The sequence below is a fragment of the Ovis canadensis genome, chromosome 4, assembly GCF_042477335.2.
Source record: "Ovis canadensis isolate MfBH-ARS-UI-01 breed Bighorn chromosome 4, ARS-UI_OviCan_v2, whole genome shotgun sequence".
Classification (NCBI taxonomy): Eukaryota; Metazoa; Chordata; class Mammalia; order Artiodactyla; family Bovidae; genus Ovis; species Ovis canadensis.
Window position 1 is genome coordinate 58,479,244 of NC_091248.1, and position 18,114 is coordinate 58,497,357.

General features: G+C 34.1%; 1 protein-coding gene across 2 annotated transcripts in view; it reads right to left on the bottom strand.

The window, feature by feature from the left end:
• Positions 1-18,114, bottom strand: part of PTPN12 (protein tyrosine phosphatase non-receptor type 12) — an 86,332-nt gene that overhangs the window by 31,414 nt on the left and 36,804 nt on the right. The window contains exons 2-6 of one of the 2 annotated variants that reach the window (XM_069587789.1): positions 16,025-16,133; positions 6,153-6,229; positions 4,507-4,602; positions 3,732-3,770; positions 749-820 (exon numbers count right to left, since the gene is read on the bottom strand). In XM_069587789.1, the coding sequence (XP_069443890.1) occupies positions 749-820; positions 3,732-3,770; positions 4,507-4,602; positions 6,153-6,229; positions 16,025-16,133 (393 nt within the window). The remainder of the gene's footprint in view (positions 1-748; positions 821-3,731; positions 3,771-4,506; positions 4,603-6,152; positions 6,230-16,024; positions 16,134-18,114) is intronic. The other variant, XM_069587790.1, reaches the window with a different exon arrangement.

The following is an 18,114-nucleotide window of genomic DNA, read 5'->3' on the forward strand; positions in this document are numbered from 1 at the left end:
TTCTCTGGAAAACCCTGATTAATATGGGGAAATTATTTTATTTAAATGATTAAAAAAAAAAACCATCATGTGTAATCCAAAGCAAAGTGTTGGTTCTATTCTCAAGCTCATTGTTTCTTTTTCCCCTCATTGTTTTTATTTTTAAATTCATCTTCTCAGATTTGTGTTTTGTTAGTTTTAGAACTTGAATTTAATTCGTTTCCAAAGCTCATCAAATAGGTATCTATTTTAAGTTTCATGTCAAGTTTTCTAAAGGGTCAATCTCTGCTTTTAGGATGGAGGTTCTCAAACCTATCTTTGTATGTAATTCTGGGGAGAATAACATAGTTATGAAAGATTAACATCATAAACTAAGCTTCATCATCAAAAATCTTTCCCCTTAATTGAATAAGAGTATAGTTATTTGTTTATTCTTAGATATGTAACACATCATCAACTTACATGCAAAGACTAAGGCAGAATTAACATAATAAGGAAATTACACATTTATGAAAAGTTATTCTTAAAGTTCCTTAATTTATAAGCACTATGCAATACAATATTGTAGAACAATTATACTCAAATTTTAAAAAGCAGTATAAAACAAGCATTATTAATATTTATTATAATTAAGTATAGATTCACATGAAAACACTGAGTGCTTGGCTTATATAACCCACAAGATTCAACACATATTATAATTTAACTACTCATCAGTCTGACATACCCACTACCTGATTAAATAATGTATATGAAAATAGGTACTTACACAAGAAATTTTAAATGGTGCAAATGTTATAGGGTCTTCTCCAAACAAAGGCCAATACCGTTCACATTTTTTCTGTTGTCCAAAAAAAGGTTAGTAAATAACTGATAATTTGTTTTATTTGAACTTCTACAATTATTTTGTGTTCCGCTTGTTCTTCATTCCCAGAAAACAAACAACTGCCCTCAGTCGGCAGGGACTAAGAGCTTAGATTTATCCAACTCTTTAAAGGTGGGCTACTAATTGCTTTTCAAGATTAGTAATAAGAACTTTATTAACCTAAGTGTATAAACTGTTCATTTCTACCTGCTTGTTATATAGACTCCAAAGATCCTCCTCTATAAAAGAAAAATTGCTTTTTTTTCTTAAATGCCTAGCACAAGGAGGTAAATTTAGTGTAAGAAGTTGCTCAATTTAGTGTAAGAAATTTAGTAAAACAAATTTAGCATATAAGTTTTAATGGTTCTAAAATGACAATATCTATAATACCTAGTTGAATTCTCATTAAGCATAAAATCTGTGGCATAGTGGAAAGAGCACTCCACTTGGTATAAGAAAATGTTACAGGTAGCAATTTTACTATTTGTTTACATTTAGTTCCTTTACCTATAAAAACAGGGATAATAATCCTTATCTTACATGAGTGTTTCAAGTAATTTGAGTATATTTCAAATGTTCTACTGTTCTACTGTTGGTAAAAACACTATACAAGAATAATGTATTAAACTATTCACTTTTATTTGAGATTAGAGAAGGTATAATCAAACAGTATCCTTATTTCCCCATAATAAATAGGTATAGAAATAGTAGAATATTCATTTACATTGGTTTCTAGTATCAAGCCTCATTATTTTAAAAATTTAGGTAAGTGAATAAAAGTCTAACTTCATAGAAGATCCAGTGATTCTGATGCAAGAAATAATGTAATTTTACCAGTAAGACCCAATAAAATGAAAGTCTTTATAACTGACAATCTAGCTTAAAATACACATTTTAGCAGCGGGAAATATATCAGTTCTTACTAAATCCTCATAGTTCTAAACACAGTAAGTGGAACTGTTACTTATAGGCTGGAATTAATTGTAAGTTGACAATACTGCTCTCAGGGCAAAAAGTAGAACTGCCTAGTATGTCAGTTTAACTTAAGAGTAAATACTACTAAAATTTTAGAAGGCTTAAAGTCACAAACTTCATTTCCTAGTAGAAGTTTATAGAAAATTATAAAATAAATTATTTTGAAGGTTATTTTTTTTTCTTCTTGGTCTTTCACTTAGTAAAGCTTTAGTATCTTGCTAACAGGAAACAAGTTTATAGGAGATTAATTTAGCAAGAATTGAAAGTTTGTGACTAACACGCCTCTCTTCAGAGCAACACTGAGTAAAGATTATATTGGTATTTATATTTCAGGTATGAACTAATTACTGATACAGTTGATACCAAAATGTATGTGTTAAACATCATACATGAATTTTATTGTTGTTCAGTTGCTAAGTTGCATCCAACTCTTTGTGACCCTATGGACCACAGGATGCAGGATTCCCTGCCCTTTACTACCTCCTAAAGTTTGCTCAAACTCATATTCATTGAGTTGATGATGCCATCCAACCATCTCATCCTCTGTCACCCCCTTCTCCTCCTGCCCTCAATCTTTCCCAGCATCAGGGTCTGTAATCTATAGTAATTTGTCATTGGTTTCAGAGATGAGGAAGCTGAAGCTCAAGGGGGGCAGTTCACTGCACCATGTCCAAATGCCAGTGAAGTACAGGTTTGTTTGATTTCATTACCTGTGCTCTTTCCATTAGGTCACACTCTAAGTCAAAGTGGAGATTATCAAATGAATTCATAGCCCTGACCGATAAAACAACAAAACCAACTAACAAAACACTATGAATCCAAAAAATCATTAGGTTCCAAAAGTTTTAGCATTCAATACAACTTTATCTTTCAGCGTTATTACTGATGTACAATGTGAGCTTATTAACAGAAAGAAGAGAAACAAATCCTAAATCTTAAAAGTAACTTAAAAAAATTTAGGAAGGTGAAATTTAAACTTCGTAATACAACTAGTAATAATAATGGTACCAAAGTACATACTGAAATATTTAAACAGATAATTACTTAACAGTATCTCAGTCTGTATATTAATCTTACACTGTTCATTTTCTGTCCAATGTTGCTAGTGTTTCCACTACTGGTAACTGATGTGGTTGGGAGGAATGACAAAATTACTAGTAAAAATAAGGCTTTCTAGTGATTTATATATAATAATATTTCACATAACTGAAAGACGTAGTATCTTGTTTTATGCAATGTATCCTTGACTGAAAATTTTAATAAGTTTTATAACTTTTAAATCATTTCTTAGCTTAATTATAATGCAGTTAATGAACTATACTTGTATAAGGATACTTCAAATTATCAGATAATTTATTTGTCACATTTATAGATGCTCACACTTAAAATGAAGATTTAGGAATCAGTTCTGCAGGAGATCAGAATGGTTTTGATACTAATTTCATTTGTACATGTTTTTTACCTATGTTAAAAAATGTCAGATTAAGGAATTTTCTTCTCTTCATTTTGGAGATGCCATTACAAAAACGTAGTGGAATTGGCAGACAGAAATTGAAATTTCAAGCTATAAATTAATCAGAATTATTTTAAACCATTTTTATTATCCATAAGCAGTGTTCTACTTACACCACCATTAAATACTGGAAGACTGCTAAGTAACAATACAGAATCTATGGCTTTAAATATATCATAAAATGTACCTATAAAATACAAAAGTATTTTATGTGCGTAAGGATGATTTGGCTCCTTTTGTTAAAACGAAAGCATAGCAGAACACACAGAAAAGATAAGAGTTAACTATTTTAACAACTACGGCTAAGAATATAATAAAAGACCAAGAATAAAATCCCTAGAAATGAAGCAATAAAAAAAAAATTCCACAATTACTTTAAATGTTAACAGTTATACGTACCCTTCCCATCTCGAATTCACGACAGGCCATGACAATGATCTAAAAATAAGGGGGGTAGGATAGATTGAGAATATATTAGTTAAATACAATTTTACTTTTCCAACAAAATGTACATTTCAAGAATTATTTTTATTCTGAGCAGAAGTATACCTGGCCTGTCAAAAAAAGTAGGTTTAATATTAAAAGTATGAGTTAAATTGGCTTCAAATAACAAAATGCATTTGATTTGAACTGAATTTTTTGAATCTTACAGATGTGTCTTTTGTAATTAAAATAATGCATTCAGGATATTTACTGAATAGAATAGCACTATTAAATACTTTGCTTACTAAAGGTTGAATGTAACTGTCTTTAAACATGAAGGTTATTACATGTGCTTTCCCATCCCAACAGTTTTATAATGTAATGTTTCAAACATACAGCAAAGTTGAAATAATTTTACACTAAATACTGTATAGCTACCATCTATGTTCTACCATTAACATTTGACAATACTTGTTTTTAATCACACAGATGTCCTTCCACCCATCTATCAGTGTTTGGTAGTTGTCTTATACTACCAACTTAAACCAAGATTTAAAGTATTGCCATACTCTATTCTTGAAATATTTCAACAAATTTGTCAAAATTTAACAAGACAACCTAGCCATCAGTTTCTGTCTTTCTAATAAACTAACTATAGTTAACATATCATTATGGCTCAAAAGTCATATTGTAGGATATAGTTAACACAACATTATGGGTAGAAAATCATGCCATTTCATGCAATACTTACTACAACATTGTACTCCCATATCATCCTCCAAAAATCTATTACCGTATTTGCTAAAGGTCCTTGGGTTGCCACATATGCTTTTGGCCCATAAACACCCTAAAAAGATTAAAAGCATACAAATTATGATTACCAAAAATATTTTCTACCTAAATTTTAAGTTTTCAAATTTTATTAGCATTCCCGCTGTTTTCAGCTAAACAATTGCCAAATAATTTTTCTTTAATAATGTATAAAAGCATGACAAAATATATTTCACTTCAACTTCTGGTGAAACATGGTTCATAGAATTCAAAGGAAACCTCCTTATGCTGTTTTAAAAATTATGAATTGAAAGCCCTAGTCAACAAAACTAACTAGCAGAAACTTAAAAGCATGCATCAATTCTAAAAAATAAGACTAGAACTAGCTAATAGTTCTTTCTTAGCTAGATTCTTCCATAGCTGTCTTTGGTTTAAGCACCTACTAAATATACTTTTAATAGTAAACCCAAGAATATATCAAACAAACTAGCAGACTAAAATGTTAAACCACACATACAGTGAGCCAGTGTTATTAGGTGCAATTAAAAACTAGAACTCTGAACAAATGTCCTTATAAAAGAACATAAGCATCAATTACATCTGAAAGAGTGAACTATGTATTAGTTGTTTTTTTCCCCATATTTATTCATTTATTTGGTTATGCCAAGTCTTAGTTGCAACACTCAGGATCTTTGTTACTGTGTGTGGGAGCTTTCTGTTTGTTTTTTAGTTGCAGTATGTGGGATCTAGTTCCCTGACCAGGGAATGAACCCCTGCATTAGGAGTGGGAAGTCTTAGCCACTGGACCACCAGGGAAGCCCCTATGTATGAGTATTTGTTTAACTATTAGTTTTGGGCTCTGCCATATTTGTAATAAAATTGACTTTTCAGGAAAAGCTCTTATTTGGAACAATAATTCTTCAATGTTGACATTGATATTAATTTTACCATATAACTCTTACCACCTTAATATTTTTCTCAACGAAATACTGTATTAAATAGATTCAAAAGCACAGAGTAACAGAACAAAATAGTCTTTTATTTACTCAAGTAGCAGTCTGAATCTCTCTACAGATAAATACCCTATATGGTTAATTAACAGAAATGACTAAGTACATTTGTGTACATAACAAAGGAGACAATTTAGCAATCAGTAAAGGCTTCCCAGGTGGTTTGGTGGTAAAGAACCTGCCTGCCAATGCAGGAGATGCAGATTCGATCCCTGGATCTGTAAGATCCCCTGGAGAAGGAAACGGCAACCCACTCCAATATTCTTGCCTGGGGAAATCTCACCAACAGAAGAACCTGGCAGGCTATACAGTCCAAGGGGGTCAACAAAAAGTTGGACATGACTTAGCAACTAATCAGCAACAAAGGTGTTTATAATAAGCCTTCAATATAAAAGAAGAAACACACAAACAAAAAAATTTTTATCTCCACTATCATAAAATTAAGCAAAAACCTTTAATAAGGATGCTAGACGAAAAACATAAATTATGTCATGGCTGTGACTTTACTTGTTTTACTGTTGGCATCACATTAGGCAATTTAAAATTTTTAATAAAACTAGTACTGTAGGAAGTCATTAAATATGGCAGAGAAACACCATTTAAAGTTAATACATACCTTAATAAAATTTGCATTGATATAATCTGAATCTTGAGAAGGAGTCTTTAAAGTCAACTTAACTCGGCTATGATCAACTACAGGGAAAAAAAGGGATTTTTAAAATAATGTCCTATGAGCAGATAAGTTTTTTTCCCTAATGAACCATAAGTAAGATTAAATAACTAAAATTATTTACTTTAAAAAAATGAATGAAATTTGACTTTTAAGTATAAGCAGGGTAATTTCTAACATCATATGGACAGGAAGTAGGTCTCATTGTAAAGCTGTGTTTCAAAGTAGGAATCAGAATATTCAGGACCTCTTTTAAAAATACAAAGTCCTAAAAAAAAAAAAAAAAATACAAAGTCCTGAGCATCATCTTAGATTTACTATACAAGAGTTTGAGATTTACATGTCTACAGTTTTTAATAAGCACTAAAACCACTTAATACATTAGTTTGTCAAAATTCTTTTAAGGAACTCTAACTTTCATATTTTATAAGAAATTATAAAAATTACATTTAAAAAATTAGGTAAAAGTGACAAATAAATTAAGATGATGTATGAAAAGTGCTGAATACTTCACTTGACAAATAATATTTATTATTGGGTAGCATTCACTCAGCTAATTTGGCGTCAGCTGATACTTCCACCATTACATTACTATCTTTATTTTGTACTTAGTAAATATCTGGGGCTAGACTTTGAGCCTATGAAATCGTACTACAGTAGTAGGATCACCTAATTTCATGGTCCTAATAACATGTAACATCCCACAATCATTTCGGTTGTTTCTCATCCAGGGACAATGATTATTAAAGGCAATTAAAATACAAAAAGACATACAGAAATGGTAACAAATACAAATAAACTTAACAAACTTTTTGTTTTTTGGCCTTGCTACGTGGCATGCAGGATCTGAATTCCCCAACTAGGAAGTGAACATGTGACCCTGCAGTGCAAGCATGGAGTCCTAACCACTGGCCTGTCAAGAAAGTCCCCTAGCAAATTTTTCAAGAAGAATAATTAATTTATTAGTCAACAAACTGAATTTATACATTAATACAAAGATCCAATTCTGCTAATTTCATTTATTTATTTTTGGTGAAATCTTCTTTGGAAATATGTAGGAAGAGATATATAAGAGAGGCATACTAGTTTCCAATTATTTTATCCCCTTCCCATGTTTCCAGGGAAAAGAATACATGCATGTGTATCAATGCTTTGTTTCTTGTTTCATTACATCCTACATGTCTTTTTTTAAAAGCCATTTTAGACCAGAAATGTACAAATAAAAAATGCTCTGCTTTGGGTAAATGATAACAGAACAATTCTGAAGTTAGTACGATGGCAGTTAAACAATCATATGGCGCTTTTCTTACCATGTTTGCCCATAATGATAGGTCCATATTAATACAGAGTATCTCAAAGACAAAGACTTTGTTGGCTGACCATTGAATCCTTAGTAACTGTTTCTGGGGACTGTGAATCCAGAGGAGAACAGTGGCTCCCAAATGATAGCCAATACTGGTGCCAAGTTGTTTGCTACAGACAATTTGGGAAATTTTTTTTTAAAATTCTCTGGAAAATTTTATGTGTATATAAAAATAAAATAGTATAATGAACTTCATCTATCCATTACCCACCTTCAATAAGTGTCACTATTTTGCCACTCTCATTTCATCTATTGCTGATCATACAGCAATGAGGGGCTGGGGAAAACAACTCAGAATGCAAGATTTCTGAGTCCCATATTCTGCAGTAGGTCTGATTCAGTCAGTTCAAGATGGGACACAGAAATGGGATTTTTTTTAATGAAATAATGTCATTAGAATCAACATGATGACATAGAGATTATCATACCAAGTGAAGTCAGAAACAGAAAGATACTGTATGACGTCACTTATATTTGGAATATAAAACAGGACACAAATGAACATATCTATGAAACAGAAACAGACTGACAGACATAGAAAACAGACTTGTGGTTTCCAACGGGGAGAGTGGAAGGGGAAAGCAGGATTGGGAATTTGAGATCAGCAGATGCAGACTATTATATATAGGATGGATAAACAATAAGGACCTACTATATAGCACAAGAAACTATTCAATATCTTGTGATAAGCCATAATGAAAAGGATTATGAAAATGTATATGTATAACTAAATAACTCTGCTGTACAGCAAAAACTAACACAACATTGTAAATCAACTATACTTCAATAAGAATTTTTTAATGGCTTTTTTTAAAACACTCTAAGGCATAGGCAAATTTTCTAGTCACTACTTCATAATGTATAATATAGAATATGATTCAGAATTTAAAAATCAATATTATGCTATATATAACACAGTCTGTGTATTTTAATATTCTTTATTGGTGGTCCTATTAAGCATAAAAATGAAGAGAAATAACTTAAAGAATATGAAAGGAATTATTGTTTTCATTTCATGGTTTTGCTGCCTGCTTCTGCAGTCTCCCAGGAGTCATTTCCAAATAGATAAAACCAGTATTCGCTACACAGGAGGCTCTTAAAGGAGCAGCTTTTTTCTTCTTCAGCAAACATCAACATCTATTCCAACAACAAATAAACACACACACACAAAACAATATATAAATATATTGTTGCCTCCAAGAAAACACACACCTATTGATAAGCCCTCGTTGTGAGAAATAAAAGAATCTCCATAATAACATTGGAATAGGCAGAATACCCTGATCCATTACTTCTAAAGGCTAGCCAGCTCAGTTTTAGCCCTTTCAACAAACAAAAGCAACAGGTCATCCTTGACACAGGAGTATCCAGAAATTTCTTAATTATGGGACTGGTCTCAGTGGTCTAGCATAAAATAAACCAAATCTCCCAGATAGCCTGAGAAAAACCTAAGTGATCTTTGAATAGTGATGAAATTACTTTTAATGGATCAAAAGCAATAACGTCTGCTCTTGCCACTTCAAGTCAACATTATACTAGAGGTTTCAGCCAGTGAAATAAGCCAAAACAGACACTCAGATTGGAAAGAAAGGAATACAACTATTATTATTTATAAACGACATGATTCTGATATGTAAAAAATCCTAACATCTCCACAGAAAAATTACTAAGATAAATGAGTCCAGGAAGGTCGTGGTCGTTTAGTCACTAAGTTATGTCTGACTCTTGTGACCCCATGGACTGTGGCCTGGTGGAAGGCTTCTCTGTCCAAAGGTCAGTGGATTAAAAAAAAAAAAAAAAATCGATGTGCAAATATGAACTATATTTATATATACTAGTAACAAAAATCTTGAAAATAACATTAAAATAATTCCATTCACAACAGCATAAAAACTTTTTAAAAGAAGAAATACAAGATTTGTAGACTAAAAACCATAAAACACTGCTGAGAGAAATTAAAGATTTAAATAAACAGAGCTGTCTTATATATATGGTTCCCTGGTGGCTCAGATGGTCAAGAATCCACCTACGATGCAGGAGACCTGGGTTTGATCCCTGGGTTGGGAAGATGCCCTGGAGAAAGGCATGGCTACCCACTCTAGTATTCTTGCCTGGAGAATCCCCATGAACAGAGGAGCCTGATGGGCTACATACAGTCCATGGGGTTGCAAAGAGTCGGATATGACTGAGCGACTAAGCACAGCACATATATATACATAAACACTTTCTTTATCCATCCATCCGTTGATGAACACTTAGATTGAAAGAGTCAATATGGTTTAAGATTGCAATTATCCTTAAACTGATCCACAGATTCAACACAATCCTTATTAAAATTCCAGAATTTTTGCAGAACTTGACGACCTTATCCCACAATTTATATGGAAATGCAAAGGACTGAGAATAACCAAACCAACTTTTTAGAAGAACACAGAGAACACTTCTTGCCTTTAAAACTTACTATAAAGCTACAATGATCAAGATACTGTGATCTAGTGTCAATGAAATAGAATTAAGGGTCCAGAAATAAACTCTTACATTTACAGTCAAATTATTTCCAACAAAAGAGCTAAGGCAATTCAGAGGAGAAAGGATAATTTTCAACAAATGGTGCTGGAACAATGCCACGTGCTCAAGATTATTTTAGATCCTTGCCTCACATCATATTAAAAATTAACTCAAAATAGACTATATACTTAAATGTAACAGCTAAGACTATAATACTTACAGGAATGAAATGAAAAAACACAGGAGAAAATCTTTGTCATTCTGGATTAGGCAAAGAGTTCTTGGACTGAACATGAAAAGCATGACCCACAAAACTGATAAACTGGACTTCATGAAAATTCAAAGTGTGCATTAAGACACCAACCACTAAGAAAATGAAAAGACAAACCATAAACTAGGGGGGGAGGCGCAAATCATAATATCTGAAAAAAGACTTGTATCTGGGGTATATAAAAAACTTTTATAACTAAATAGGATAAAAAAATCAATTAAAAAATTCTGCAAATGCTTTGAAGAGACTGTTCACACCTTCTTTATCCATTCATCTGCTGATGGACACTTAGGTTGCTTCCATATCTTGGCAACTGTGAATAATGCTGATATGAATACTGGGATGCATGTATCTCTTTAAATTAGTGTTTTTGGGTTTTTTTTGTGCATATATAGCCAGGAGTAAAACTGTTGGGTCATATGATAGTTCTATTTTTTTGTTTGTTTCTTGAGAAAACTCCATACTGTTTTCCACAGTGGCTGAATGAATCCAGTATAAATCAACAGTATAAAGAGTCCCCATCCTAAAAATGGGTCAACTTTATGATATGTAAATTATACCACAATAAGGCTGTTTAAAAAAAAAAAAACCTGCAAGCACTGGTCATGCTAAATACTCAAAAGAAATTGTCAGTTTGCACTATTCTTATGACAGGAGGAAAATATGTATCTCTAAAAACTATTACTTTCAATTTAAGTTTCCAAATTAAAATGATTAGAAATTTATTGGAAACCGACTTATCAAACCTTAAATAAGGTAAAAAGGTACTGCTACTCTGCCTATAGCACAATGTTTAAGAGCTCAGACTCTAGGGCAAGGTTTCTCAACCTCAGCACTAATTTTTATTTGACCTGGGCTAACTCTTTGCTGTGAGGAGGCTGTGGCCTCTAGACTGGAGGATGCAGTGGCTTCCCTGTCCTCTGCCCACCAGATGCCAGTAGCAGCCTGCTCGCTCCACATCCTAGTTGCAAAAACCAAACAACCAAATCACCTCTAGCAATGCTAAATGTCTCTCCCTTTAGGAGCAAAATCACTGTGGCTGAAAACCAATGCTTTGGATACAAACTGCCTGGGTTTAAATTCTCACCACACTATTAGCTGTGTGGCAAGCTATTTAAGTTGGTGATGGACAGGGAGGCCTGGTGTGCTGCGGTCCACATGGTCTCAAAGAGTTTGGACATGAATAAGCAACTGAACTGAACTGAACTGAAGCTATTTAACCTTTGTCTCAATTTTTTATCTGCAAAATGGCATATAATAGTACCTCCCTCAGTTTTGTTTTGATGATTATGGTAAATAATTCATTTCCTAAAGAAACCGGCAAACAATACAAAGCAAGGCTTTTCTTTTTCAGAGGGCCAGTGGAACAGCACTGAACTTCCCCCTCTATCTCTGGTTAAAATTAATAAAGCTTCCTCCTATTCTCAGTTTTCTCTCTGTAACTCCTACTACGTTATTCTCAATAGCACTAACCACTATAAGAGACCAACATACTATTTGAATTGTTCACTGCCTTGCCTACACTATAAGCTCTACAAGGGCAGGGTATTTGGTCAGTTTGTTTTCTGCTGTTATCTGCGGCACACAGTATATGTTCACAGCTTCTTGTAAAATGAATGAATGAAACAACATATGAAAACAGAAACCTGAAGCTGTTTGAGATTCATTTCCTCAGATGGTAAAAAAAACAAGGTGGAAATACTGCTTCTTTAAGAGTGTGCACATTAATTCCGTCTCTTTATTCCAAAGCAAAAACCACAACCCAGCTGTGGATGTGACTAGTGATAGAAGCAAGGTCCAATGCTGTAAAGAGCAATATTGCATAGGAACCTGGAATGTTAGGTCCACGAATCAATGCAAACTAGACGTGGTCACAGTAGATGGCAGGAGTGAACATCAACATTTTAGGAATCAGTGAACTAAAATGAACTGGAATGGATGAATTTAAATCAGATGACCATTAAATCTACTAATGTGGGCAGGAATCCCTTAGAAGAAATGGAGTGGCCATCATAGTCAACAAGAGTCAGAAATACAGTACTCGGATGCAATCTCAACAATGACAGAATGATCTCTGTTCATTTCGAAGGCAAACCATTCAATATCACAGTAACAATCCAAGTCTATGCCCCAACCAGTAATGCTGAAGAAGCTGAAGTTGAACGGTTCTATGAAGACCTACAAGACCTTGTAGAACTAACACCCCAAAAGGATGTCCTTTTCATTATAGGAGACTGGAATGCAAAAGTAGGAAGTCAAGAAACACCTGGAGTAACAGGCAAATCTGGCCTTGGAATGCAGAATGAAGCAGGGCAAAGACTAACAGAGTTTTGCCAAGAAAATGCACTGGTCATAGCAAACACCCTCCTCCAACAACACAAGAGAAGACTCTACACATGGAATCATCAGATGGCCAACACCGAAATCAGACTGATAATATTTTTTGCAGTCAAAGATGGAGAAGCTCTATACAGTCAGCAAAAACAAGACCAGGAGCTGACTATGGCTCAGATCAGGAACTCCTCATTGCCAAATTTAGACTTAAATTGAAGGAAGTAGGGAAAACCACTAGACCATTCAGGTATGACCCAAATCAAATCCCTTACGATTATACAGTGGAAGTGAGAAATAGATTTAAGGGACTAGATCTGATAGACAAAGAGTGCCTGATGAACTATGGATGGAGGTTCATGACACTGTATAGGAGACGGGGATCAAGACCATCCCCAAGGAAAAGAAATGCAAAAAAGGAAAATAGCTGTCTGAGGAGGCCTTACAGATAGCTGTGAAAAGAAGAGAAGCCAAAAGCAAAGGAGAAAAGGAAAGCTACCCATCTGAATGCAGAGTTCCAAAGAATAGCAAGGAGAGATAAGAAAGCCTTCCTCAGTAATCAGTGCAAAGAAATTGAGGAAAAGAACAGAATGGGAAAGACTAGAGACCTCTTCAAGAAAATTAGAGATACCAAGGGAACATTTCAGGCAAAGATGGGCGCAATAAAGGACAGAAATGGTATGGACTTAATAGAAGCAGAAGATATTAAGAAGAGGTGGCAAGAATACACAGAGGAAATATACAAAAAAGATCTTCATGACCCAGATAATCACAATGGTGTGTGATCACTCACCTAGAGTCAGACATCCTGGAATGTGAAATCAAATGGGCCTTAGGAAGCATCACTACAAACAAAGCTAGTGGAGGTGATGGAATTCCAGTTGAGCTATTTCAGCTATATATGCAGAGTACATCATGAGAAATGCTAGGCTGGATGAAGCACAAGCTGGAATCATGATTGCTGGGAGAAATATCAATAACCTCAGATACGCAGATGGAGAAGGAAATGGCAACTCACTCCAGTATTCTTGCCTGGAGAATCCCAGGGACAGAGGAGCCTGGTGGGCTGCCATCTATGGGATCGACACAACTGAAGGGACTTAGCAGCAGCAGCAGCAGCAGCAGCAGATATGCAGATGACACCACCCTTATCACAGAAAGTGAAGAACTAAAGAGCCTATTGATGAAAGTGAAAGAGGAGAGTGAAAACATTAGCTTTAAGCTCAACACTCAGAAAACTAAGATTATGGCATCGGGTCCCATTACTTCATGGCAAATAGATGGGGAAACACTGGAAACAGTGGCTGACTTTTTTTGGGCTCCAAAATCACTGCTGATGGTGAGACTGCAGCCATGAAATTAAAAGATGCTTGCTCCTTGGAAAGAATGTTATGACCAAACTAGACAGCATATTAAAAGGCAGAGACGTTACTTTGCCAACAGAGGTCTGTCTAGTCAAGGCTATGGTTTTCTAGTAGTCAGGTATGGATGTGAGAGTTGGACTATACAGAAAGCTGAGGACTGAAGAATTGATGCTTTTGAACTGTGGTGTTGGAGAAGACGCTTGAGAGTCCCTTGGACTGCATGGAGATCCAACTAGTCCATCCTAAAGGAGATCAGTCCTGAGTGTTCATTGGAAGGACTGATGTTGAAGCTGAAACTCCAATACTTGTGGCCACCTGATGTGAAGAGCTGACTCATTTGAAAAGACCCTGATGAAGATCGAAAGACTGAAGGCAGGAGAAGGAGACAGACACAGAGGATGAGACGTTTGGATGGCATCACTGACTCGATGGACATGAGTTTGGTCAGCTCCAAGAGTTGGTGATGGAAAGGGAGACCTTGCGTGCTGTGGTCCATGAGGTCACAAAGATTTGGACATGACTGAACTGAACATTAATTCCAGAGCATAATAAGAGTACCTCAAAATTATATTGCTTAATTTAAAAGAACTGTTCAGAAACCCATATTATTCACTACTCTGAAGTGGATTGGTACGAAAAGTGAATTATATTTTCCAAAACCTTAACGAGTGGTTACTGTGTGCTAGGGACAACTATAAGCATTGTACATGCACAAAATAATCTTTTAAGGTAATTATTATTTTAATCTCCATTTTGAAGATGAAGAAACCAAAGCACAGAAAGGATGCATCCAAAATTACATAGATAACAGTTGACAGAGGCAAAATTTGAACTTCCAGCCAGGGCTCTTCATTATGCTCTGCTGCCACTTTATAATAACTGCGCTGCTACCAGCCACCCACAGATCCCATATCTGAGAGTAAAGCTGAATAACAACAGAAAGATGAAGGGTTAAATTTATGCAAAGAGGACAGTAAGAAAGAGGGAAGAAGACAAGTGCAGGACAAGGAATTTGAAAAAGGGGTATTATAGAAGAAGGAAATTTTTAAAATAGAGACTGGTCAACAACATCAAAATAGTTAACAGAAAAGAATAAGCACTAATCAACAACAGTAACAATAGTAATAAAAGACCATCGAATATGATAATTAAAGTCACTGGAAAATTTATCAAGGACATTTTAGAGAGAATAAACTTTAGGAATGAATGAGATTTTAGTCAACTATACTTCAATAAAGCTAGAAAAAAAAAAGGATGCAAGGAGAATTGAGAGAATGGTATCCTGGAACGTATAGATTTCTAGATACTTGAAGGAAGGAAAAGAGAAAGACTACTGGCAGCTTTAAAAGACAGCAAGTATGATATAAAATTTTAACTTTTACAGTTAAACGCATTCTGATAGAAAACTATACTATTTAAGAATATAATTATATTATCATTATTAGAATATAATGCTATCAGTCTTAGGCATGCCCTCAGAGATACATACCATGTTCTTAGACTAGTAAGAACAGCAGATACACAAGCATGAATCATGGTTCATTTTTAATGCTCAATTAATCAATTATAGTTCTTATGAATAGAAAATAGATGAGTTAATATTTTTAGCATTTTATAAAATGCATTATACTTATTGAATTACGTCTGTATTAGTTTATTTTTTACAAAAAATTTCTCTGAACAGGGAGTCCACGAAAGATATTTTTACTTGGATTTTTCAGATTTAAAAGTGGGGCAGTATCAGAGTAATTGTGATGCCTAAAGAGAAAAGAAATGAACAAAAGAACAACGACAACAGAATCTACTATCATAAGGAAAGGCAAGCACAACCACAAATTATTATCTTGTAGGGTACCTTGAAAGAGAAGCTCATCATTATTTTCTTAACAAATGAACTCATTAGGAAGAATAATGCTAGTTTAAGCTATAAAACTACTAATTAGCATATCCATTTGTTCCTTTAATGGCATTTTAAACTTACATGGCAGTATGTCCTTATATCTGTTCTTTTTAACATTTTCTTCTTTTTCTCCAGTGGCTGTGGGATAAATCTTTTCTGTTCTATATTTGGTTGACAATCTTCTTAGTCGCTTAAAATCAAAAGAAAAGAAGATTCAAATTCAGAAAAAAATCAGTATTTCAAAATTGTAATGAAAATCTGAATGATAAAAAGCTCTTCATTGAATTTTGCTAACCCCAATTTCTCACAACTCATTTTCTTGTTTTTCTAAATTCACGGTATCTCCCTAGCCCTTAGTAATTAATCTTAATAATTAACCCTAAGATTTTTTTTTCTTAGCATAAGAGCAAACCTAAGATTAATATTCCAACTAGTAATTTTAAAAGGGGGGCAGCAGAATAAAAGTGGCAGTAGAATAAGAGTTGTACAGAATCCACCTGACAATGCAGGACTCAAGAGACTGGGTTTGATCTCTGGGTGAGCAAGATCCCCTGGAGTAGGAAATGGAAACCGGGTCCAGTATTCTTGCCTGCAAAGTTCCATGGACAGAGGAGCCTGGCGGGTTACAGCCCATGGGGTCACAAACAGTTGCACATGACTGAGAACTGAGCACAACACGGCACCAGATATAAATAATTTTATTTAAAGAAACCATTAATAAGCTGAGTCAGAATATTTAACTCAGGATCTGAAAAACAAATTTTAAAATCACACCTAAAAGATTATATAAAAGTTCTTATTTCTTCTCTCAATAAACCTGGAGCACCCATGATGTGCCAGGCTCCTTCCAAGGCATAAGCTAATAATTACTTATAAGACACTGCAAAACAAAGTTCTTTGATACTCAATTGGAAATGTTCAACAAAGACCAATTCTGCTTATTCAGTGCATTACAGAAGTGGTTTGTGAGTTAGTGAGAAATTCTTACCACATACGGCAGTAGGGATGTTCTCTGGGCTGGAATATTTCTGCATGTCAGTAATACACTTCCTGCTTTCAGAAGCACTGAAAGTCAGCATTGTGAATTGTTTAAATTCACTACTCAACCACATTGCTGAAATCTAATTTCAAAGGAACCTACTTTCTTCCAGGCTTAAAAACATATCGAAGATATTCTGGGTTTACTATTGAACAAAAGTATTAAATACAAATGAAAAAGATGTCTGGCAACATTTAACTTTCTCACCATTTTATTTTTGATCCCTGTGATACTGATAATTAAGCAACTAAGAATAGTATGTCTATATTTTTACAGATAGAACTTTAATTAAAGATCTTTAACTTATTCTTGTATTGACATATTTAACATTTAACATTTGAAATAATCTTAAAGTAGACCCTCACATACAGAATAGTAACCTTTTTTGTTCTTCTCTGAAAAACTCCTAAATTTTATCATCCCAATCTTAGAGACCTAAAGCAGGAATATGTTTTTTAAAAATGAAAAATCTCAACTAGAATTTTGTTTTGCACAGGCACAATGCCAAAGCAAAACTGTCCACTTTTATGATGTTATTTCCTGTAGTAATAAAGCTTTCAGAGTATGTAAGTGCATGGCGGGGGCAGGGAATTGTAGTTGTTTATAAAGTAAATGGGTGGGTTGGTGAGGGTGTGGGAAAACCAGAACTTTGACACAACACTGGTAGAAAAGAATATTTAAGGAGGGTAATTTGGCAATTACAAATACACATAACCTCTTAACCTAGGAACTGCACTTCTACAAATTTGTTCTCTAGATTAATGGCACACGCTCATGAAATGATGTACACATAAAGTTATTTATGGCAGAATTATTTATAATAGGAAAAGCACACAAAATTGGAAAAGACAGTAGAGGCCTGGCTAAAAAGATTTGTTTCATTTACAGAAGCAGATACGATAGGGTTGAAAACAATGATGAAGCTCTTAATATACAGTGATATGGAAAGATCTCAAAAATATATATGAAGTGTAAAAAAGCAGAGAACACAGTAGTGTATATATTAGTGTTAAAAATATTCATTTGTATATGCTTGTAAGTGCATAAAACATCCCTGAGACTATTTACAAAGGTTGTTGTCTATGGGAAAGAGAATGAGTAGCTGTATGATATGGATGGGAAGGAAACATTA